The sequence below is a fragment of the Planococcus citri genome, chromosome 5 (genome assembly GCF_950023065.1).
Source record: "Planococcus citri chromosome 5, ihPlaCitr1.1, whole genome shotgun sequence".
Taxonomy (NCBI): domain Eukaryota; kingdom Metazoa; phylum Arthropoda; class Insecta; order Hemiptera; family Pseudococcidae; genus Planococcus; species Planococcus citri.
In genome coordinates, this window is record NC_088681.1 from 66193694 (window position 1) to 66218065 (window position 24372).

Genomic DNA, 24372 nt, shown 5'->3' on the forward strand with positions numbered 1-24372 from the left:
TACATTGTAGAAGATGTGTAGATGCGTTGAAAAATTATCTAAGGGAGGGAGGGGGGGCGATAACAAGAACAAGACGAAAATACGACGTAAATTATGACGGAGGTAGGCTGGGTAGGGGTTGATTTAAAATAGGAAGCAGAGAATCGATAATGCTGTTCGGTGAAATATCATTGACCATGTTGAATTGTGTTGAATTTTCATGGCGTTTTATTTCCAATAGTTCGAGGGTGTTGAGTCGATGACCTTTTTCGGATGTATGCAGTATCGCTATGCCTGAGTCAGGTATAAAGTCATGGCCTGAGTTTATTAAATGGTCCGCAAAATTACTTCTCCCCAGATGTTTGTTTTTCCAAGCTGAGATATGTTCTTTTATCCTTATTGTAACGCGTCTCATTTTAATGTATTTGTAATTTTAATTTTTCGTGAATAATAAAAGTGTTCGTGTTGTAAAAGGTGACTTTAATTGATTATAAAATGTGCGAAAAAGGAGAAAAACACTACATTCAAAGCATTCAAGTTGGCAAGATCAATATATTCAGAGGCTAGCAATTCCCTAGTATAGTTTCCAAAAGGTTTGTAGATGGAGTAGTATTGCTGTTCTAGGCTTGAATGAAAAATTGAAGTAATTCATGTAACTTGGATTCATGGCAATTTTTATGAAGTATTTTAGAGCAAAACAGTTTCTTCTTTCTTGTAGTGTGGTGGTGCCTATTTCGGATATAAGTTTTGATATAGGACTTGTGCGGAAAGCGCCTATGCAGAGACAAAGAGCATGATTTCTGATGGAATTTAGTTTGTTTAGTTCTGATTTGGCTGGTGAATTATAGATGATTGATCCGTAGGAAATAATGGATTGGAGGTGGCTTTGATTTTGCTCAAATAAAGATTGCCAAATCATCAGCAAATAGTGAGTAATTTACTAGCCTGAGTACCTTATCACATTTTTAATATCATTCATTGCCAAAATAAATAATATTGGACTAATTACTGCTCCTTAGGGGTGCCAATTTGTTGAATGTGAGCACTAGAGTAACTTGTATTGAGCTGGATTTTTATAGTTTGATGCGTTAGAAATGATGAAATGAATAGAGGTAGATTTTATTTATATTTCATGAAAAAATTGAAAAATCTCCCTTAAGACAGCATTTTTGATTTTATTTTCAAGTTTTCAAAAATTGCGAAAAATTTTGGTCACTAGGGGTTTTAAGGACTGTTCTTTCGATCTAACAGAGGCGTAGCCAACGGGGGGGGGGTGTACGACAATGACCATGCTAATTTAGATGTGAATGTCGACCCATCCACATCCATCACTTTTGGATGCCACATGTCGATGTGAATTTCGACTCTTTGTCGAGCCAATTGTTGATGTAATTGTCGACCAAAGTTGATCGGAATTTATGTTGACAATTGGCTCAACACAGGGTTGAAATTTACATTGACATGTGGAGTCCAAATGTGACGGATGTGGATGGATCGACATTGGCATCGAAATTTACGTCAACTTCCAGTTACGCAAAATTGTTAAATTTTAGTTTCAAAATTGAAATTTTTTTCCAAAAATCATTTTCTCTTACACACTTAGGTGGCCATTGCTCATGCTGAAAGCAAAAGCAGCATCGACGCAGAGGGCACCTCCGAGAAGTACAGACAGAAAGTCCATGTTCAGTATAGTTGAACATTAAACTCTTTATACTGAAAGGTGCAATAGGTTATCTAAGAGTACTAAACTAATACATTTTCATGTCGACAACATGTCGATGTTAATGTTGATGTGAAATTCGACATCAACAAATACATCCACAATATCAACTTAATTTTTCAAATTTGAGAAATCTTTGAAAATTTGGTCAATGTTAGTGTCGATGTATTTGTGGAGGATCGACTTTCACATCGACATAACATCAACAACTCCAAACTATGGAAAAGTGACTAATTTTATCAAGGCCATTAAAAAATGTTTCTCCCTTCAAACAAAGATCATCTTTTCAAATGTTTACTGAGCTTTTAAACACTGGAACAGAAATTTTAATTCTGAAAAATTGGTGGACATAGTTGTATGTAGATGTAGATTTCAATAATCGAATTTTACATCAACATGTTGACATTGCATGTCGAGGTATCAGAAATAATGAGAAAATTTCAAAAATTTTCATTATCCTGGCTTCTTTGCGGACAGAAGATTCCTATTAAATAACTTATTGGTCACTTTTCCATCAACATGTTGGAAAAAAACGTAGTCGATGTAAATGTCGATGTCAACAATTGTTGTGTGGGGGGGTCTCGACCCCCCCCTTGCGCTTAGAGTCGCCGTTAAAATTTGACGATTAAAATTGCTCCACTGCACATGCATTCAAAAACTCCCATTTTTTAGACTCCTTGAAGGGTCTATTAGTCAATTTGGGCTTAAAATTGATTAAAATGAAAATCCCAAAACCAGAACCAATTTTTCTCAGAACCAAAAAAATTTTTCCAATCCCAAAACCAGTCTCAAAACTGAAATAAAAATCTAGAAGAACAATACTAGAACAAATCCAATCCCGAAATAAAGAAATTTTGATCCTGAAACCAAAGCCCAATCCCAAAATTGTTTCGGACCCACAGCTCTGGTAGAAATATAACGTTATTGATAAATTTTGAAAATTTTTGGTCTAGAAAAAAACTTATATACCGACTTTTTTGAAACTTGATAGCACATTATTGAAATATTTTGCCTTCACTTTGCTCAAGCTAAGTACCTACAGTTTTTCTATTTCTAAATTTCTGCACCTGTTCAAGGTAGAGGTACTTAACTCTTAAAAATGTCGAATGGAATTACAAAATTGACTTCTTGTAAAAAAAAATCCATAATTTACTGGGTAACTACGTGGATTATAATTAATTAATTAATATTCAAAAACTTCGGCCCTCGCTTCGCTCAGGCCTGTTGATTTTTCATTTTCAAAATCGAACTTTCGGAAAATCTATATTCAAACTCAAAAAAATGTGCATGTAAATCCAAAAATAAACTCCTCAGATCGAAAAAAAAATGTTTTTTTACTTCTCAATACACGAAATTTCGTGAGCTTTTGCCCTCACTTTGTTTGGACATTTTTGCTTTTCTATTTCAGACTTGAAATTTCTAAAAAAAAATCATTCAAATTCTAAAATTTTGAAGCCAAAACAATCAATCTCCTCTTAAAAAAAAACATTGTCCTTCCACATTCAGAATGAGAATTTTCAATAGCTTTTGCCCTCGCTACGTTCGGGATAATTTTTTCCCCTCTTCCTAGCATCATAAGATGAATCTTTCTCACAAAACCAACCCCCCCCCCAGATATGCTCTGGCTACGCCGCTGGATCTAAAGTTGGTTTGGTTCTAGAGTTTGGGTTCGAAAGGCACCGTTAAAAGTTCTTTAAATTCGAAGTGGCATTTTTTTAAATTTCAAATTTCTGAGGCATAATTTTAAACCTTGAAAACATTCGGTGGGAGGGGGGGCATTATTATGATATTCATAACCATATACATATTTTGAAATAGAATTTGAAAAACAGTGAAAGATTCCTAATCACAAGAAAATATTTACTAACCTTACTGTTTTTTTCCATATTCCTTCGTGCAAAATGTTACTTTCGAGTTTTGCGCATACCACAGCATTGATTCGACCATTACGATTTTAGGTTTGGATGGAAATTGATCAGAATCAAGAACAAGATATGGCTGAAATATTCTCCAACGTACACGATCCCGAACCTGCAGTGCCAGCTCTGAAAGAAAATTCAACAATCGCCATTGCCTTCCAAGTATTGCGCTCTGAAATGCACAAATATCGTACGAAGAACGAGTTGGAGAATTTTAATCCGGAAGAACTACACACCTCATTGCGAGAAAAATTACCAGATTTACCAACCTCCATTTATGATACGATAGAAGAATATGTCAAAAAACTCGGGCTCTCAGTGGAAAATTGGCTAAAGGAGCATTACAAAAGAGTATTATTTTTTCATTACGGCCGTCGAAATTATGTTTTGTACGACTTCGATGATTTTGTTATCGATTCCGCCGGTGGAATTGATTATGTTAAAACTGCAGAACGTATGGTGCGTTGTGACAGATTTAACAATGCTGTGAAATTCAAGGTAGCTTGTATGTACTGCTTTGAAGACGATGTCAGACGAATTTGGCCATCTGTCTGGAAAGAAGTGGGTTTGGATCAAATTCAGTTTGATGATTGTCCTCAATTGTATTACTGGATTTGCCGTCTCAGCAAACAATTGGATAAGATACCGCTCCGACAGGAGGACGATTCTATCGATGGAAAAATGTTCAATGTTTGCATCTGTAGTAATGAAACATCCGGGGAATATTTTTGGAATCGGTTATCACCAGACATTCAATTGCAAAAAGCCTTGGACATGGTTTATGGAGGTGAAAAGGGCGAGTTGATTTTACGAAAATTGGATGTCCGACAACTCGACGAATTCGTCAAACAGAGGGGTTGTAATTTGATATATTCTTGTATTAGAGATGACTATCTTGATGAAGGATTATTCCTTCGAGTGTGGATGCACATTAAAAAAGTAATGAACGGAGATGTATTCGGAGAATTAATTGTAAAAATACTGGTACTCGAAAGAGAACGTATGATATTGTTTATGTTTGAGCCTCACCCTAGCAGTTGGCGATTAGATGAGTATGAAAAGAAAAAGTACACGAAATGGTTATGTCGAAGTCGTGAAGTATGGAGTAGTGCCCCTCATAATTTGAGAACATCCGTGATTAAAAACATTTTACCCAATTTGAGACTGTACGAATCCAATCGCGATTACAGTTGTGAACCCAGAAAGTACAAATGTCGCGATGAAAATCCTGTTAATTTCTCAGAATTCCTGTTCACGATACTTTCAGATGCTTCAGTGAAAGAGAGAAACTCATTTTGGTGCAGCTGCTGGCATAATTTAATCTTTTGCAGGAAATTCGACGATTTGCAACGAATAATGGAGATGTGCTTTGTAAATAATGATGCCATTGTCGAATATAAAGAGAACGTCATTTCCGGAAGTGAAATTGTACGACAGATTTGTGTTTCATTGCTCACTTATGCGCACTTCGAAGAACTAAACATGCTTGTGAATTTTTGTTTTCCCTTTGAATATTCAGCGAAACATCACAAACGGCAATTGCTGCAATCAAGTTTTCTCGGTGAAACGTCCATTTTTCGATACACGTATTTCAGTCATACCCAGCAATTTGATAAGTTCATTAGCGACGCTTATGGCACCGTAGATCTTGCGACTGATTTTAAAAATCAACTGATGTCGTCTCCGGCGACCGAACTCATGCTACCTGAGGAGGTCTTTAAATTGCGATCTTTTTGGTTTAAGGAGTTTTTTGAATTTATGGAAGTATTTGTGTCGACGGAAGAAATGATGCAGCAGAAAAAAAGTCGCATACTCGATCATTTGAGAGAAGTTGCACTTACTAATCCTGTTATATATGAAAATGAATATTTAAGAAGATCAGCATATTCAGTTAATGAAGTATTGCGATGGTGTTTGGGAAGCGATGATAAAGCTGTCATTGTCTTTGAAAAAGATCTGGGATTTTCGTCTTCTAGATATTTTTGGAATTGAATATTTAGGTATATGATGTCTGTATTCTGATTATTTACAAATTCAATGTTTTGTGCTGTAGCTCACTGAGTGGGTATCTATGTACTAGTTGTAGCTGGAAAAATATTGGGTATGATCTGATCAAGAATGTAAAATTTATAAATAAATATTTTTTAACAAATCAGTTTAATATGTATTAGGTAGGTAGAAACAATATGATGTAAACTTTCTCAACTTGAATTTCAGTTTTTTTCAATTTAGTTTACAACAAAGTAGGTACCTAATTCTTATTGTTTTATTGTATGCTTATTAATCATTAAATTGATTCTCTTTGTTCAAGTGTATTAAACTTTTCTTTCTCAAGTTTTGCCTCTCCCCTAACCACCTTCAGCTTCTGGTATGAAAGAAATTCTGAAATTATACCAGATTCGTACCTTCATAGGTGCTCAAAGTGGAAGTACATACCTATGTACTTGAAAATTTACATAATATTTGATACCTATTCCACATTGCATTTTACGTACATGGTTTCAAATTTTGCCTTCATCATGTAGTCTAGTTTGGTCTCAACACTGAAACATTTATAAATCCCTCCAGCCTCCAGCTTAGGCCGGAAGTTCCACGAGCTAGAGATGAATGGATGGTTTTCTTATTTGTTAGGTTTCGGTTCATAGGTGGCTATTGCCTTCGGCCAAGATTTTGAAATTCACCTCTAGAAGTGGTACCTACTTTTGATCTAAAAATTCAGTGATAGAATTTTCTGAAAATGTTCTTTTCAGAGAAAATTTGAGATTTGGTGGAGCTCCCGAAAAGGAGATATGGGTCCTCGAACCGGAGGAATTTTCGAAAACATCGTGGTTTTTCGATCTAGGCCCTGCCAAACATGGCTGGGGAGAATGGTTCGATTTCAAAGGATGGTACCTAATGTAGATAAATATTGCGACTCAACTAGGGTGAAATTTGACGCCCAACATTTTTTGTTCTATAAGTACATTTTTTGCCTACTTCCTATAATTTTGCAAAAAAAAAAAAAAAAAAATCGCGTATTTTTCAGAGTTTTATTCAAATATGAGCCTTTTATTACGGACAAAATTTTGATTTCATGGATTAGTAGGAAGAAAGTACTTGTAAAAAGACACATTTTTACGAAAACAGTTTTTGTGTTGAACCCTTCAATTCGAAGCTGTAGTGGTACAAAGTTTTTTTTTTGACAATTTTACCCCCTCACTGTATTACTAGAAATTTTGAAAAAAAATCGTGTTGAAAAGCCCAGGCTTCCCCTGCACATTTCTCATGGAACCAGGATTTTCTCCCCACTACTCACGGAGACAGAATGGTTATCGCAAAAAACGCGTTTTTTGGCTATACTGTCCAATGAGAGTTGGGTGGGGGCAGAGGGGGCAGAAAATCCGCTCGAAATTTTTTTTCCCATGTATCCAACAATACTCCATCCTAATTTTTCAAATCTGGGAACTGGGCCATTTCGCTTATTTTACCTGGGAATAGGTACCCTCCCCATAACCAAATTTTCAGCTGCCCAAGTTCATTTTTCGATTTTTGGCGAATTCTTGAAAATTCAAAATTGACTAGCTGTTTTTGGCGATTTATGTTTTTTTTTAAAGTACGTACTTGATCAGTAAAAATGACCAGTATAAGTCCTAAAAACTGATATTAATTCCCTAAATCCAAATTTCACCATTTCCAGCCATTCTGGAGCCTCCAGCGCGATTTTTCAATTTCTCCAGAATTTTGAATATGCCCCAAAAGGCGTCAATATGAAGTTGGGCAGCTAAAAATCGAGTTGTGTGTTATACTCGGCCTATTTAACGAGTTTATCCACATTTGAGCCAATTTTGGGAGGGAGACCTCAAGAGTGGTTTTTTGACCAGTTTTTTTTAAATAAAAATATCCAAAAAATCAAAAGTTTCTCATTTGCCAAGAAATTTTCGAAATTTGCGCGAATTGTTGTATTTCGTCATGAACTAACTACACGAAGACGAATATTGCCATTTTCAGCCATTCTGGAGCCTCCAGCACGATTTTTCAATTTCTCCAGAATTTCGAATATGCTCCAGAAGGCGTCAATATGAAGTTGTTGGGCAGCTAAAAATCGGGTTGTGTGTTATACTCGACCTGTTTAACGAGTTTATCCACATTTAAGCCAATTCTGGAGGGTACGGACGCGCGGGACGCCTCAAGAGTGGATTTTTGACCAGCTTTTTTCATAATAAAAATTATCCAAAAATCAAAAATTTCCCATTTGTGAAATAATTTTTGAGATTTGCGCGCATTGCTATATCATTTGTCAAAAATTAACCCCACGAGAGCGAATTTCGCCATTTCCAGCCATTCTGGAACCTCCAGCTCGATTTTTCAATTTCTCCAGAAGAGGCAACCTCCAGAATGAGTGGAAATGGCGAAATTTGCCCTCGTGGGGTAATTCTTGACAAAATATAGCGATTCGTGCAAACATCAAAAATTTTCTCACAAACGAGAAATTTTGATTTTTGGATATTTTTATTAAGAAAAAAGGTGGTCAAAAAACCACTCTTGAGGTCTTCCTCCTAAAATTGACTCAAATGTGGATAAACTCGTTAAATAGGCCGAGTATAACACACAACTCGACTTTTAGCTGCCCAACAACTTCATATTGACGCCTTCTGGAGCATATTCAAAATTCTGGAGAAATTGAAAAATCGTGCTGGAGGCTCCACATGACGTTTTTCAGGTTCAAACAGATATATTACGCTAAAAAAGGTTTTGAAAATAATACTCAGTGGTTCCTATAATTATTTCTTCATTCGCAACTTTGGGAACCCCTGGAGCCCGAAAAGTGGTCATTTTGGGTCAACTAACCACGGATTCGTATTTGGTAAATTTATTACAATATTTTAAGAGTGGTCGACTCGATAACTGTCCGGGCCCAAAAAATGGCCTTCTCGATACTCCACCTTTTCTAATCACAATAGAAAATATTTTACTGTTTCTTTCCATATCGCTCGTGCAACGTGTTATATATTTTTGAGTTTTGTGCGTACCACAGTATTGATTCGACCATTACGATTTTAGGTTTGGATGGAAATTGAGCACAATCAAGAACAAATTATGGCTGAAATATCCTACGTGTACGATCCCGAACCTGCTGTGCTAGCTCTGAAAGAAAATGCAGCAATCGCCATTGCCTTCCAAGTATTGCGCGCTGAAGTGAACAAATATCGTATGAAGAACGAATTGGATATATTTAATCCGAAAAAACTACACACCTCATTGCGAGAAAAAATACCAGATTTACCAACCGCAATTTATGATACGATCGAGGAATACGTCAAAAAACTTGAGCTCTCCCTGGAAAATTGGTTAAAGGAACACTATAAAAGAGTATTCTTTTTTCATTATGGCTGCAGAAATTATGTTTTGTACGACTTCGATGATTTTGTCAGCGATTCTGCTGGTGGTATTGATTACGTTAAAACTGCAGAACGTATGGTGCGTTGTGACAGATTTAACAATGTTGAGAAATTCAAAGTAGCTTGTATGTACTGCTTCGAAGATGATGTCAGACGAATTTGGCCATCTGTCTGGAAACGAGTGGGTTTGGTTCAAATTCAGTTTAACGATTGCCCTCAATTGTACTATTGGATTTGCCGTCTGAGTAATCAGTTGAATAAGATACCGGTCCCACCTCGTAACGTTTCAATAGATGGAGAAATGTTTGATGCTTGCTTCTGTAGTACTAGAACATCTTGGGAATATTTTTGGAATCGGTTATCACCGGAAATTCAATTGCAAAAGGCCTCGGTCATTGTTTATGGAGGTCGACCTAAGAACGAGTTGATTTTACGAAAATTGGATGACCGACAACTCCATGAATTCGTTAAACAGAGAGGTTGCGATTTGATATATTCTAATATTAGAGATGACAATATCGAAGACGGATTATTTCTTCGATTATGGATGCTCATTAAACGAGTAATGGACGAAGATGTATTCGGAGAATTAATTGTAGAAATATTGAAGTTCGAATGTGAACGTAAGAAATCGAGTACATTATTGGGTTGGCCCGATTATTGGCAATATGAATATGGTGATTATATAAAGAATGGTCACGAGAAATGGTTATGTCGAAGTCTTGAAGTATGGAGTAGTGTCCCACATACTTTGAGAAGATCAGTGATAAAAAACATTTTACCCAACTTGAGATTGTACGAATCCAATCGCGATTACACTTATCAACCCAGAAAGAACAAATGTCGCAATGAAGAACCCGTTAATTCCTCAGAATTCCTGTTTACGATCCTATCAGATGTTTCATTAAAAGAGAGAAACTCATTTTGGTGCAACCGTTGGCATAATTTAATCCTAGGCAGGAATTACGACGATTTGCAACGAATAATGGAGATGTGCTTCGAAAATAATGATGCGATTGTCGAATACAAAGAGAACGTCATTGCTGGAAGCGAAATTTTACGACAGATCTGTGTTTCATTGCTCACTTTTGCGCATTTTGAAGAACTAAACGAGCTTGCGGATTTTTGTTTTCCCTTTGAATATTCTGCGAAACATTACAAACGGCAATTGCTGCAATCAAGTTTTCTCGGTGAAACGTCTATTTTTCGATACACGTATTTCAGTCATGCCAAACAATTCGATAAGTTCATCAGCGACGCGTATGGCAACGTAGATCTTGCGACAGATTTTAAAAATCAACTGATGTCGTCTCTGGGGACCGAACTCATGCTTCCTCTGGATGCCTTCACATCGCAGTCTGTTCGGATTGAGAAATTTATTGAATTTATGGAATTATTTGTGTCGACGGAGGAAATGATGCAGCTGAAAAAAACGCGCATAGTCGATCACTTCAGAGAAATTGCACTTACTAATCGTGCTATATAAATGAAGGTTATTATTTAGGATCAGCACTTTTACGAGAAGTATTGCTGTGGTGTTTGGGAAGTCGTGATGAAGTTGTCAATTTTGATATAAGTGTGGGAGGTTCATGGTAACTTGTTGATCGATGAAGTTGATAAATTTTCAACGTTTCGTGATGCAGCTTACTGAGTATGGTACTTGATGGAAAAATATTGGGTATGATTGATCTAATCAAGAATGTAAAATTCATAAGTAGATATTTTTAAGAAATCAGATGAATAATAGATACATACAATAATGATAAGTAAGTAAACTTTCTCAACTTGAATGTTAATTTTTTCAATTGAGTTTACGACAAAGTAATATACCTACCTACCTATTGTTTTATTATATGCCTATTAATTATTAAATCAATTCTCTTTGTTTAATTGTATTCAATTTTTCTTTCTCAAATTTTGACTCTCCCCAAACCTCTTCAGGTAATAAATGCCTAAATAATTCCAAATTCGTACCGAGGTGTTCAAAAGGGGAATGGCTTAAAAAAAACAATATTTTGATACTCACATGGCATTTTACATGTCTTGAAATTTTGTCTTTCTTCATCTGTAGTCTGTTTTGGTCTTGATACCGTATAAATCCCTTCGGCTTATGCCGAAAAAATTCCAGTTGCTGGAGATGAATGGTGATTTTCGTAATAGTTATAGGGGGGTATTGCCCTCGGCCAAGATTTTGAAATTAATCTCTGGAAAGTGGCGCTGGTACTTGTGGTCTAAAAGCCCTGTAATAAAATTTTCTGATTTTCTCAATTATTTCTAAAAAGGCTATAAAATCGGGGTTCCTGATGGAAATTTCCATTTGAGACAATTTTCAACCAAATTTTTTTAATCTTTTAGAAATCCAATTTAATTTGTGGAAATTATTTCAAATTTCTTCAAACGAAGCTTTATGGCATTATTCCTTAATTCAAAAAAAATCGAAAAAATTTCGTGAGTTTTCGGTTATTTTTCTAGAGTTTTGAAAATGGGCAATAGACCACCAAATAATTAGTATCACTGCACGCGAAAGTTTTTCCTCAATATTAGTATTGGTATCTTTCGATGTTTTGGCTTAATTATTTAATGTGAAATACATATGTACCTATTTCCAAAGAAAAAAATGTTCAACACTCCCAAAAATAAGCGATTTAAAAATTTTCAACCGCTCTAAGAAACTCTAAAAGCAGTCTTGGATTTTCTAATAATGACCTAAGTCGACGCAGAATTTCGAATACTATCTTTGAAGTTGGGCCATTTTTTCCCAAGCAAAATGAGTAAGGGATAGGGCGAGGAAAGTACGATGTTTTCGAAAATGCTCCTGTTTGAAGACCCATCTTCCCTACAATTTTTTCTCCAGTGACTCATAACGCAAAACGAAGGTCCTCGATGCATTTGGTCAAAATATTGTAAGATTTTAACCAAATAAAATGTTTCAAATTTGACTGAAATTGGATTAAAAAGGAGAAGAGGGGGGGGAGTGAAGTTCAGGTTCATCGAATCGGGAAAATTACCACAATTTTCGAAATCTGTGCCTTCAAATCAGTAATAATTGATATGTCACATCACTTATATTTTTTTGGAAGTTTGATCAAAATTGAGGGCCCTTTAGCACCTCAAGAAGAAAGTCAAATCCCTTTTGAAAAAAATTTGCTTCAGCCACCTTGCCGAAATCCACTTCAAAGATGAATTTCTCCTGATTCTACTTCAATTTTCATGTTTTTTGGTAAGATTTATTATCAACAGAGAGAATCAGAAGTTGGCTGGAAGATTTGCAATGGCTGAAATGAAATTAACCCTCTGGAGGTTCTCTAGTTTCCATGTTCAGGGTGTCTAACGGTCATGGAAGCCATGAAAGTCGTGAAAAAATCACGAATTTCGCTCGAAACACACTTAGAAATTATTGTTTTAAAAGTCCATAAAATGAAAAAAAAAAATCAAAAAGGCTATAGGTGGGTAAGTATGGCGAATTTGCCCCCGAGAGCTTCAGGGTTGATATTTGCATGGAAGGTGGGTACCCTTGAGCACTTTCTGTCAGGAAAGTTTCAGACCCCCCCCCCCAAACCGTTTTTGAGAAACTCCCCTTTTTCTGAAATTGCAATAAAAATTATTTCCTTAGCCACATGTGAACCGATTTTTAAAATTTTTTAGTACGTTGTAATGATATAAAAGGGATATACCGGGATAGGTTGTGTAGAAAGAAGGTAATTATTGGTAGGATCGTTAACAAGGTAAAGGTGCAAGGTCTTCAGGATAGATTATACTCTTAGGAATATTTCTAATACCGTATACCAGGGACCCAACTAGCTCAATGGGGGATTGTGGATAAATACTTATACCATCACATAACCAAATATATTAAATAAGAACAGGTGTCATGGATGCAATTACTAATATTTATTTAGCCGATAGATTACACTCCTTATGTAATTGTAGTTAGACTTATGAACATACGAGAAGTACAAGCAAGTCTAGTCCCTATAAGTGGTTGCAGTGAACCAAAGATCTTCTAATACTTAATAATAATAATGATTGTTTCACTTACTTACAGGATACAGCTTAAAACTAACACAGAACAATAACTGAACTGATTTATACATTATTCCCTGTATGAGGGTTACTTTAACACTTGATACATTAGCCTTCGGAATAAGGAGCATAAAACAAGATAATACTGTGGTGAACTTAATCGTGCCTGTTTAACATGGTGGTGAAAGAGTTGACGCGTCGACTATGAAAACTACAATACTTGCTCGTTGCCTCGTCGCAGGGCGCGTCTGCCTGCTCCGAGAGAGCAAGTACAGTGTTACCAACTGTATCTACGCAATGGGTAGTAGGGTATACACGCTAGGCATAGTTGTACATCACAACGTTGTAGACATCCATAAGGGGTATCGCCACAAAAATTTTCACTCGCCTCTACCCATGCTTACTTTCCTCTCAAAATGGAGTTTTTTTTTAGATTTGCTTACCTGTTTTAGCGATGACCATGATTCGGCACAAAAATGGGAATACCATTTTTCAGTGTTTTTTTGACCACTAAAAAAAAATATTTTTTCAAAAATAAATTTGAGGTGAGCCGCACCGCGTCGTGGTCAAAACTTTGAAAAAACTTACCGAGGAGGTAGAAATGGATTCTGGTGTAAATTATTGTTTTTGGTGCACGAGGTGTCGTTTCCAAGTAAATCAAACCCCCGAACACGAATATGACGTCAAATTTTATGCTACCCTCATCCACACCCCTCCAGTGCCTCTGCCTCCACCACAATTTTCATAATAGGTACTGTATTAAAAGTTGAGATTCAAAAAGTGCTTTTGTTTAATGTTTTTTACTCGTGTTGTTGAATTATTTTTGAGAAAAAAATTCTAATTTATAAGTATTCATTTGTTTTGTTGTAACTGAAGGATTTGAGCTCTTTCAAAACTTTTATTTTCAAACATGATTTTTCTTTGAAAGCTCAACTTTGTTGTGATTTGGTCAATTGAGCAGGGTATATTTTATTACACCCATTAAAGCAATTCGTTTCCCGAACATGAAAACCTAGTGAACCTCCAAGGGTTAAGGACATGTTCTTTCGATCTGACATTGATTTCATTCAAATTGAAGAGTTCGAGATCATAAGGTAGGTCTCAGGTACCCTAGTAAAAAATTTTGAACCTGCCTTGAAGGTCATCTTATATAAAACTAGACCGGTTATGGATTCAGGACAGAACGTCTACTGTCATTGTTCCCTCTGCTCAAGACTGCTGGGTCATTTCACGTCACTTGGACCAAAGAAGTGGTAGGCGGGTTCAGCGATTTTTTTGAAATTTTTCCTGTGGAAAGACCTTCCGAAGGGATGACCAATGGCGCAAATCGCAGCCATTTAGCCAATTTTTAATGGCAGCCCGTGGGTGTCAAAGTTTTCAGTGAACCTAAAACATCGTCCATTTCAGCAGTGGATTAGTCGATAACCGCGATACCTACCAAAATGAAACTTTTTCCCATAGTTAGAGATGTTGAAGGGCTTTTAGGTGATATCATAAAAATCAGTGTTGCCACTTTTTTTGTACAAAAAATTAGCTCAAAAAGTTTCAAAATGTAGTTTTCATATCGTTCCCACTCTAAAAAATTTTGAAAAAAATATATTATGGACAACTGTTCATGATGAACAGCATATTAAAAAATTGTTATAGTAACTTGTCGCAAAGTCGATCTAAAAAAATTTTACGTTTGCGAAAAAATGCGATTTTTTTATTTAAAACATGAAAAAAAGTTTTGATTGGTAAAGTTGACCCATTTGACCCATATTTTTACGTATCTGTTGAAAAAGTTGGAAAACCCCTTTCACTCGATAAAATAAACTCATCACAAAAAAATCAAAATTCTAAAAAATTCAATTTTCAATTACAAGCATCAAAAAAAGTTTAAAGTTGTCTTATATTGACCTCTTTCAGACGTATTTCATCAAAAAGTGAATAAAAAACACACTCACAGCAAAAAAATTAAAATTTGTTCATTTTTTGAATTTTTTCGAATTTTGATTTTTTTGTGATGAGTTAATTTCACCGAGTGAAGGGGTTTTTTCAACTTTTTCAACATATACGCGAAAATAGGGGTCAAATGGGTCAACTTTACCAATCAAAACTTTTTTTCATGTTTTAAATCAAAAAATCGCATTTTTTGGCAAAGTTACAATTTTTTTAAATCGACTTTGCGACAAGTTACCATAACAATTTTTTAATATGATGTTCAGTATGAACAGTTGTCCATAATACATTTTTTTCAGAATTTTTGAGAGTCGGAACGATATGAAAACTACGTTTTGAAACATTTTGAGCTAATTTTTTGTACGAAAAAAAGTGGCAACACTGATTTTTATGATATCACTAAAAAGCCCTTCAACACCTCTAACTATGGGAAAAAGTTTCATTTTGGTAGGTATCGCGGTTATTGACTAATCCACTGCTGAAATGGACGATGTTTTAGGTTCACTGAAAACTTTGACACCCCTTGGCTGCCGTTAAAAATGGGCCAGAGGGCTGCGATTTGCGCCATTGGTCATCTCTTCTGAAGGTCTTTCCACAGGAAAAATTTCAAAAAAAAAATCGTTGAACCCACCTACCACGTCTTGGTCCAATTGACGTGGAATGACCCTGCTGCAATTTGGAGAAAATCTATCTTCAATGTTTCAAAAATAATGGCAACTGGTTACGAATATATTGGTCGAAAGTTTCAAAAATTCGAAGTTGAGCTTTTTTTGAAAACTAAAATTTCAAAATATTTTCAAAATTTCTGATGTATAGTTTTAAATCTTGAAAACATTCAGGGGCTATTCTTATGATACCTACTCGTGACAAAAAGCTTATTTGTAATAGAATCTGCAAAACTGTGAAAATTTCTTAATCACCACACAAGAAAATATTTACTACCTACCTACCTTACGTTTTATTCCTTATTCGTTCTTGCAAAGTGTTATTTTTGAGCTTTGTGCATACCACAGCATTGATTCGACCATTACGATTTTAGGTTTGGATGGAAATTGATCAAAATCAAGATTCAGAAATGGCTGAAATATCCAACATATACGATCCCGAACCTGTTGTGCCAATGCTGAAAGAAAATTCAGCGATCACCATTGCCTTCCAAGTATTGCGCTCTGAAGTGAACAAATATCGTACGAGGAAGGAATTGCAGAATTTTAATCCGGAAGAACTATACACTTCATTGCGAGAAAACTTACCAGATTTACCAACCTCAATTTATGATACGATCGAGGAATACGTCATAAAACTTGGGTTTTCAGTGGAAAATTGGCTAAGGGAGCATTACAAACTTGTATTCTTTTTTTATTACGGCCGTCGAACTTATGTTTTGTACGACTTCGATGATTTTGTTATCGATTCTGCTGGTGGTATTGATTTCGTTAAGACTGCAGAACGTATGGTGCGTTGTGACAGATTTAACGATGTTGTGAAATTCAAAGTAGCTTGTATGTACTGCTTTGAAGATGATGTCAGACGAATTTGGCCATCTGTCTGGAAACAAGTGGGTTTGGATCAAATTCAGTTTAACTATTGCCCTCAATTGTACTATTGGATTTGTCGTCTCAACAATCAGTTGAACATGATACCGCTCCCACCTCGTAACGGTTCTATAGAAGGAGAAATGTTTGATGCTTGCATCACTAGTACTAGAACATCGTGGGAATATTTTTGGAATCGGTTACCACCAGAAATTCAATTGCGAAAAGCCTTGTACTTCGTTAACGGACGTCGACCTAAGGACGAGTTGATTTTACGGAAATTGGATGACCGACAACTTGGTGAATTCGTCAAACAGAGAGGTTGCGATTTGATGTATTCTAATATTAGAGATGACAATCTCGAAGAAGGATTATTTCATCGAATATGGATGCTCATTAAACGAGTAATGGACGAAGATGTATTCGGAGAATTAATTGTAGATATATTGAGGTTCGAATGTGAACGTAAGAAATCGGGTACATCATGGGGTTGGCCCAGTTATGGGCAATATGAATTTGGTGATTATATAAAGAATGATCACAAGGAATGGTTATGTCGAAGTCGTGAAGTATGGAGTAGTGCCCCACATAATTTGAGAATATCAGTATTGAAAAACATTTTACCCAACTTGAGATTGTATAAATCCAATCGTCGTTACAATTATAAACCCAAAACAAACGAATGTCGCAATGAAGAACCCGTTAATTTCTCAGAATTCCTGTTTACGATCCTATCAGATGCTTCATTAAAAGAGAGAAACTCTTTTTGGTGCAACTGCTGGCATAACTTAATCTTAAGTGCAAATTTCGACGATTTGCAGCGAGTAATGGAGAAGTGCTTCGAAAATAATGATGCGATTGTCGAATTTAAAGAGAATGTCATTGCCAGAAATGGAATTGTACGGCAGATTTGTGTTTCATTACTCACTCATGCGCATTTCGAAGAACTAAACGAGCATGTGAATTTTTTTTCCGCCAATTTAGATTCAGCGAAAAATTACAAACGGCAATTGCTGCAATCAAGTTTTCTCGGTGAAACGTCTATTTTTCCATACAGGTATTTCAGTCATGCCAAACAATTTGATAAGTTCATCAGCGACGCTTATGGCAACGTAGATCTTGCGACAGATTTTAAAAATCAACTGATGTCGTCACCGGCGACTGAACTCATTTTACCTAAAGAAGCCTTCACATCGCATACTCTTCGGATTGATGAATTTACTGAATTTATGGAATTATTTGTGTCGACGGAAGAAATGATGCAGCAGAAAAAAAAGCGCATAGTTGATCATTTGAGAGAAGTTGCACTTACTGATCCTGCTACATATGAAAGTTACTTAGGACCAGGACTTTTACTTGGTGAAGTATTGCTGTGGTGTTTGGGAAGTCGTTATGAAGTTTTCAAATTTAATAAAAGTGTGCGAAGTTCACGGTAGGTAACGGTAGGTAACTTATTGATCGATGAAGTTGATAAATTTTCAATGTTTTGTGATGTAGCTTACTGAGTATTGTACTCGATGGAAAAATATTGGCTATGATGATCTAATCAAGAATGTGAAATTCATAAGTACTTACTTACATAGATATTTTTAAGAAATCAGATGAATAATAGATACATGCAAACAGTATGATAAGTATGTAAACTTTCTCAACTTGAATGTTAATTTTTTCAATTTATTGTTAGTTTGCGACAAAGTAATAGGTACCTACCTACCTATTGTTTTATTTTGCCTATTAATTATTGAATAAATTCTCTTTGTTTAATTGTATTCAATTTTTCTTTCTCAAATTTTGATTCTCCTCAAACCTCTTCAAGTAATAAGTGAATGCCAAAATAATTCCAAATTCGTACCGAGGTGTTCAAAAGGGGAACGACTTAAAAAAAACAATATTTTGATATACTCACATGGCATTTTACATAATTTGAAATTTTGATTTTCTCTGTAGTCTTTTTTGGTCTTAATCTTGACGCCGTATAAATCCCTCCGGCTTATGCCGAAAGTTCCAGTTGCTAAAGAAAACTTTTGTGGTTTTTTTAATTGTTATACTTAGGTGGGCAGGCCCGGAGCCAGCATAAGGGCAACCAGGGTGCTGGCTGGACGAATTTGCAAACTCCTCTTTCAAACAAATTTTGAAATCATTTTTCCATTTTTTGCAATTTTGCATTCAAAATAATTGCATATTCAAGGTGTCTAACAGGTCCTACGGATCCTACGAAAGTCCTACTTTTTTTTCAAACGTCCTTTTAGTCCTACTAAAGTCCTATTATTTTTAAATTTTATCCAAAAGTCCTACTTTTTTTCAAATGTTCAATTTTTCCTCTTTTTTTTGGAATTTTGGACAAATTTTGTAGAAAAGGGCTCATTTGTCGACTTATTTAGATTTTCAATTACACATTTTTGAGAGCTTTTGCCCTCGCTTCGCTCGTGCTAAGGTATTTACATCTTCTTCTCTCGCATAGAAAACTCAGGTATTGTTCAAATTCAAGAAATGTTCAAAGTTTGAAATCGATAAACTAAACTTCTCCCTACATAAAGAAACTTTTCATTTTTACTTCTCAAAACATGATTGCTGGATTTTTGAAAGCTTTAGGATAGTTTGCGCGTTTCTTTTTCAAGTTTAAAATTTTATTTTTTTAATAATCATTTGGATTTTTAAAAATTTTGAAACAAAAATAATAAACTTCATCATATTATGTAAGTATATCATACAAGAAGACATCGTTTTCATACCCTTCATAATACTAATTTTCAGGATTTGCTCTTGCTTCGCTCGGGTCCGTTTGCTTTTCTTTTTTCAATTTTTAATTTTCCAAAAAAATCATCATTAAATTTTAAAATTTTGAAGCTAAATAATAAACTTTTTATAAGTAACTCATCGCACACATACACAAAAAAAAACGTTGTTTTATTACCTCCCAAAGTACTGATTTTCAACAGCTTTTGCCCTCGCTTTGCTCGGGCCCATTTGCTTTTCTTTTTTAGTTTTGAAATTTTCTAAAAAAAATCATCATTCGAATACCACTGTTTTTATGCCTCTCGAAATACTGATTTCCAAGAGCTATGACTGCTTGAATTATTAACCAAATACATACAAAATTTGAGACCCTCCCCCACAACTCATAAATTTTGGTAAATTTTCATGCCCTGGTTTACAATTCCATCTGCCCTGACTGAAAAAAAAAACCTGGCTAAGGGGCTGTAGGTGGGTATTGCCTTCGGCCAAGATTTTGAAATTAATCTCTGGAAAGCCGTACTTGTAGTCTAAAAGCCCTGTGATGAAATTTTCTGATTTCCTCAATTATGTACTTCTGAAAGGTTGTATGTAAAATCGGCTTTCCTGATAGAAATTTCCATTTGAGACAATTTTCAACCAATTTTTTTTTTTAAACTTTTAGAAATCCAATTTAATTCATGGAAATTAGTTAAAATTTCTTCATACGAAACTTCTTAGCATTATTATCAAATTCAAAAAAATTGAAAAAATGTCGTGAGTTTTCCGCTATTTTTCTAGAGTTTTAGTTACATTTGAACCACACTGGCAAGTGCTCGATAATTTTTCATTTGATTTTTCCTGTAACTTTCAAAATTAAGCTTTTTTGGGCCAAATTCTGATATCTTACTCTTAGAAAAAACGCCAAAATCACGTTTTCACGATTTCAACGAAGTAAAATCGCAGAATTTGGTCCAAAAAAGCGAAATTTTGAAAGTTACAGGAAAAATCAAACAAAAAATTATCGAGCACTTGCCAGTGTGGTTCAAATGTAAATTCTTCAATTTATTTGAAAAAATGTGCTTAAACACCTTTTTTTAGGGGTACCTAAAGTGGGGCGCACTAAAAAAAGGGTTCAAAATTACAAATATACAGGGAGCTTTAATTAAACTTTTTCATCTAGATAATCGAATATATACCTCAAAACGTTACGTTTGGCGCAAATCGTAGGTTTCTAGTTTTCCAGGGGTTCCCAAAATTTCGAAATTGTGAAAAAATGGAAAACTGGATTTTTGAGTACCAGCGGAAAATTTTATTGAGCTCAAAATTTGGTAGGATGAAGGTCTTTCAGATACTAATAAACTGTAAAAAACTTTTTAGCTGGGCTCAAAGGGGTAGGTTCAGAATGGTGGTTCCAAAATTTTCGGAAAATCACCCCCCCCCCTTCTGCCTCCGAGGGTCGAAAATAGGAAAATCACCACGCATAACGTTTATCGAGTTCAAACAGATATTTTACGTTGAAAAGGTTTTTGAAAATAATACTCAGTGGTTCCTGAAATTCTTTTTGTAATCACAACTTTGGGAACCCCTGGGGCCCAAAAAAATGGTCATTTAGGGTTAATCAACCACCGATTCGTATTTTAGACATTTATTACAATAATTTTAAGAGTGGTCAAGTCGATAACTGTCAGGGGGCCAAAAAATGGCCTTATCGAGACTCCTCCTTTGGGGGAGAGGATGCTCACCCTTCATTAAAAAATTCCATCTCGAAAATTGAACTTTTCAAAAAAGCACCAAAAGGTACATCTATGGAAATTTTTTCATAATTTTAAATAGTAGCTCCCACTGACAGCCGCCATTATGAAAATTTAACCTTCAATTTGAAAGTTCAACTTTCAACTTTTGAAAATTTCAAAATACTTGATAAGTTTAGAATGAAATGCCCTTTCGAACTGTGAAATCAGTTTTGATCAAAGTATCATAGCTTTGGAAGAATACGCTGCTGAAGTTGAGTACCTCGAGACAATGGAACCCCCCCCCCCCCACCCACCCCTTGAGAGGGCTGGGACCAAACTGATTGCGGGTTTCTTACTTATTGAGTGGGTAGATATTGTAAAAAAAATTGAGCGAAATCGAAAGACATGACGTTCAAAATAGAATTTTTTTGTTTGAGTTGACATGGAATGGCCCAAGTCATAAAATCTTGTTGGAAATCGGACCGAAATATCACACAAAATTTGTCGAAATTCAGAGCTTTGTATTTCAGCAGGAATCATTTACGTGTACTAGAATAATGCTAACTCATTTATTCGAGCTGATTTGTCATGTAATGACTCTTGAAACTAATAATGACCTACACAAAGTAAAAATTTTTAATAAATCACCAGTGAGAATTACGATGCGATTTTTTTGAAGGCCAAACTTATTATTTTGTGCGAAATGCTGTTTTTTAGTTTTGTTTCCTACCTATTCATATCCCAGTAGGTATTAATTCAACGGTTATGATTTTAGATTTGAATGGAACTTGAGCTGAATCAAGAACGAGAAATGGTCGGAATATCCAACGTGTACGATCCTGAACCTGCTGTGCCAGCTCTGAAAGGAAATTCAGCAGTCTCCGTTGCCTTCCAAGTATTGCGCTCTGAAGTGAACAAATATCGTACGAAGAACGAATTGGACAACTTTAATCCGAAAGAACTACACACCTCATTGCGAGAAAAATTTCCAGATTTAGCAACCGACATTTATGATACGATTGAGGGAAATGTCAAAAAACTTGGTCTCTCGGTGGAAAATTGGCTAAAGGAGCATTACAAAGCAATATTCTTTTTCCATTACGGATGTGAAAATTATGTTCTGTACGACTTCGATGATTTTGTCGGCGATTCTGTCGGTGGTATTGATAACGTCAAGACTGCAGAACGTATGATGCGTTGTGACAAGTTGAGTAAAACTAAGAAATTCAAGGTCGCTTGTATGTACTGCTTTGAAGAAGATGTTCGACGAATTTGGCCATCTGTATTGAAAAAGATGGGCTGGGATAAAGTAGATTTTCTCAAAAGCCCTCAATTGTACTATTGGTTTTGCTGTCTCAGCAACCAGTTGGATAAGATACCTCGGGTCCGCGGTAATCGTTCTGCCGATGTAGTGATGTTTGATGAGTGCATCTTTCGCAATCAGAATGAGGCATCCTGGCAATATTTTTGGAATCTGTTATCTCCAACAGAACAACTGAATAATGCGGTGAAATTTTCTTGTCTAAGCGGATTATCTTTTGTAGAGCTGCTTTTACCAAAATTGACCGACCAGCAGCTTGAAGAATATTTTAATCGGACAAGATATGGGTTGATATTTTTTTTGATTCAAGATAAGCGTATTACGCCTAGTTGTCATGATCGTAATGAGAAATGTTTTCTTCGAGCTTGGGAGTGCATGAAAAAGGTATTGAACGAAGATGCATTTGGAGAATTAATTGTAAAATTGTTGAAACTCGAAGGTAAATATTACAGATCGTATAGGTTTGAGGATTGGCAAAACGATGAGCATGAAATGAATAGGTTGAAGGAATGGTTACGTCGATTTCCTTTAGTATGGAGTAGTGCTCCGCAGAATTTGAGAACATCAGTGATAGAAAACATTTTACCCAACTTGAGATTGTATGAATTTAATCGCTGTTACACTTATCAACCCAGCAAGTACAAACGTAGCGATGAAAATCCAGTTAATTCTTCCGAATTCCTCTTCACCATTCTTTCAGATGCTTCTTTGAAAGAGAGAAATTCATTTTGGTCCAACTGCTGGCATGATTTAATCCAAGGAACAGATTTCGACGATTTGCAACGAATAATGGAGATGTGCTTCGAAAATAATGATGCGATTGTCGAATACAAAGAGAACGTCATTGCCGGAAGCGAAATTGTACGAGAAATCGGTGGTTCATTGCTCACTTATGTGTACTTCGAAGAACTAAACAAGCTTGTGAATTTTTGTTTTCCCAATAATGAAGATTCAGCAAAGCATTACAAACAGCAATTGCTGCAATCAAAGTTTCTCGGCGAAAAGTCTGTTTTTCGATACAGGTTTTTCAGACATGCCAAACAATTTGATAAGTTCATCAGCGACGCTTATGGCAGCGCTGATCTTGCTACTGATTTTAAAAATCAACTAATGTCGTCTCCGGCGACCGAACTCAAGCTTCCTCAGGAGGCCTTCAAATCGCAACATTTTCAGTTTGAGCAATTTATTGAATTTATGGAAGCATTTGTGTCGACGGAAGAAATGATGCAGCGGATGAAAACACGCATAGTCGATCATATGAGAGAAGCTAGACGTACTAATGATCCTTTGAATGTACATTTGTATTCAGGATCTCCAGCTGATCGAGTTGACCGGTGGTGTTTGGGGACTGCGTGATGAAGTTGCCTAGGTTTGAAGAAAATCTTGTGTCTGTGTGCTAGATAGGTACTATTTATATCTTCAATGTTTCATCCCCGGTGGAAAAAGATTGGGTGTGATCACTGATCAGATCGTAGAATGTATAATTCATAAGTTGATATTTTTAAGAAATCGTATGAATAATAGATGGAATATGATGTTAACTTTCTCCACTGGGTTTTAATTTTTTTAAATTACCTATTTAGTTTATGATAATGTACCTACCTATTGTTGTACTACAGGCTTATTATTAAATCGATTCTCTTTCCTCAACTGTGTTCAAATTTTCTTTCTCAAATTTTTTATCGACTCGACCACTATTAAAATGTTGCAATAAATGTCCCAAATACGAATCTGTGGTTAGTTGACTCAAAATTAACATTTTTTGGGCTTCAAGGGTTCCCAAAGTTGTGAATAAAAAAACAATTTTCACGGTGTACACAAGCCTGGAAAACCTGGAAAATTCAGGGAATTTGGTCTGTCTGGAAAAGTCGGAGAAAAATCACGGAATTTTGGAAATTTACAGCATTTTTCACTCAAAAGTCAGGGAATTTTTTGAAAGGTTACTTCAAACAGATTTTTCCATTTCTCATAATGAAAAAATCCACCTTCGCATTGCTCAGACAATTATTTCGCTGGTCGGTTTTGTCATAAATTGCGAAATTCCCAGAAAGTCTTGTTTTTTGTAAAAATTGTTTGAAGTCTTTTTGCTGAAATTGTAAAAAGTCTCG

General features: G+C 35.6%; 2 protein-coding genes across 7 annotated transcripts in view; both read left to right on the forward strand.

Moving 5' to 3' along the window:
• The window catches only part of LOC135848473 (uncharacterized), a 196305-nt gene that overhangs the window by 137137 nt on the left and 34796 nt on the right, over window positions 1-24372 (forward strand). The gene's annotated exons all lie outside the window — the stretch shown is intronic.
• The window catches only part of LOC135849533 (uncharacterized), a 77985-nt gene that overhangs the window by 30784 nt on the left and 22829 nt on the right, over window positions 1-24372 (forward strand). Inside the window, exon 2 of one of the 6 annotated variants that reach the window (XM_065370032.1) lies at window positions 8659-10880. The exons of 3 other annotated variants lie outside the window; for them this stretch is intronic. In XM_065370032.1, coding sequence (XP_065226104.1) covers window positions 8665-10482 — 1818 coding nt within the window. In that variant the 5' untranslated portion in view covers window positions 8659-8664 and the 3' untranslated portion in view covers window positions 10483-10880. Of the gene's footprint in view, window positions 1-3657; window positions 5929-8658; window positions 10881-21718; window positions 23932-24372 lie in introns of those variants that run through there. 2 more of the 6 variants (XM_065370028.1, XM_065370030.1) reach the window with 2 other exon arrangements.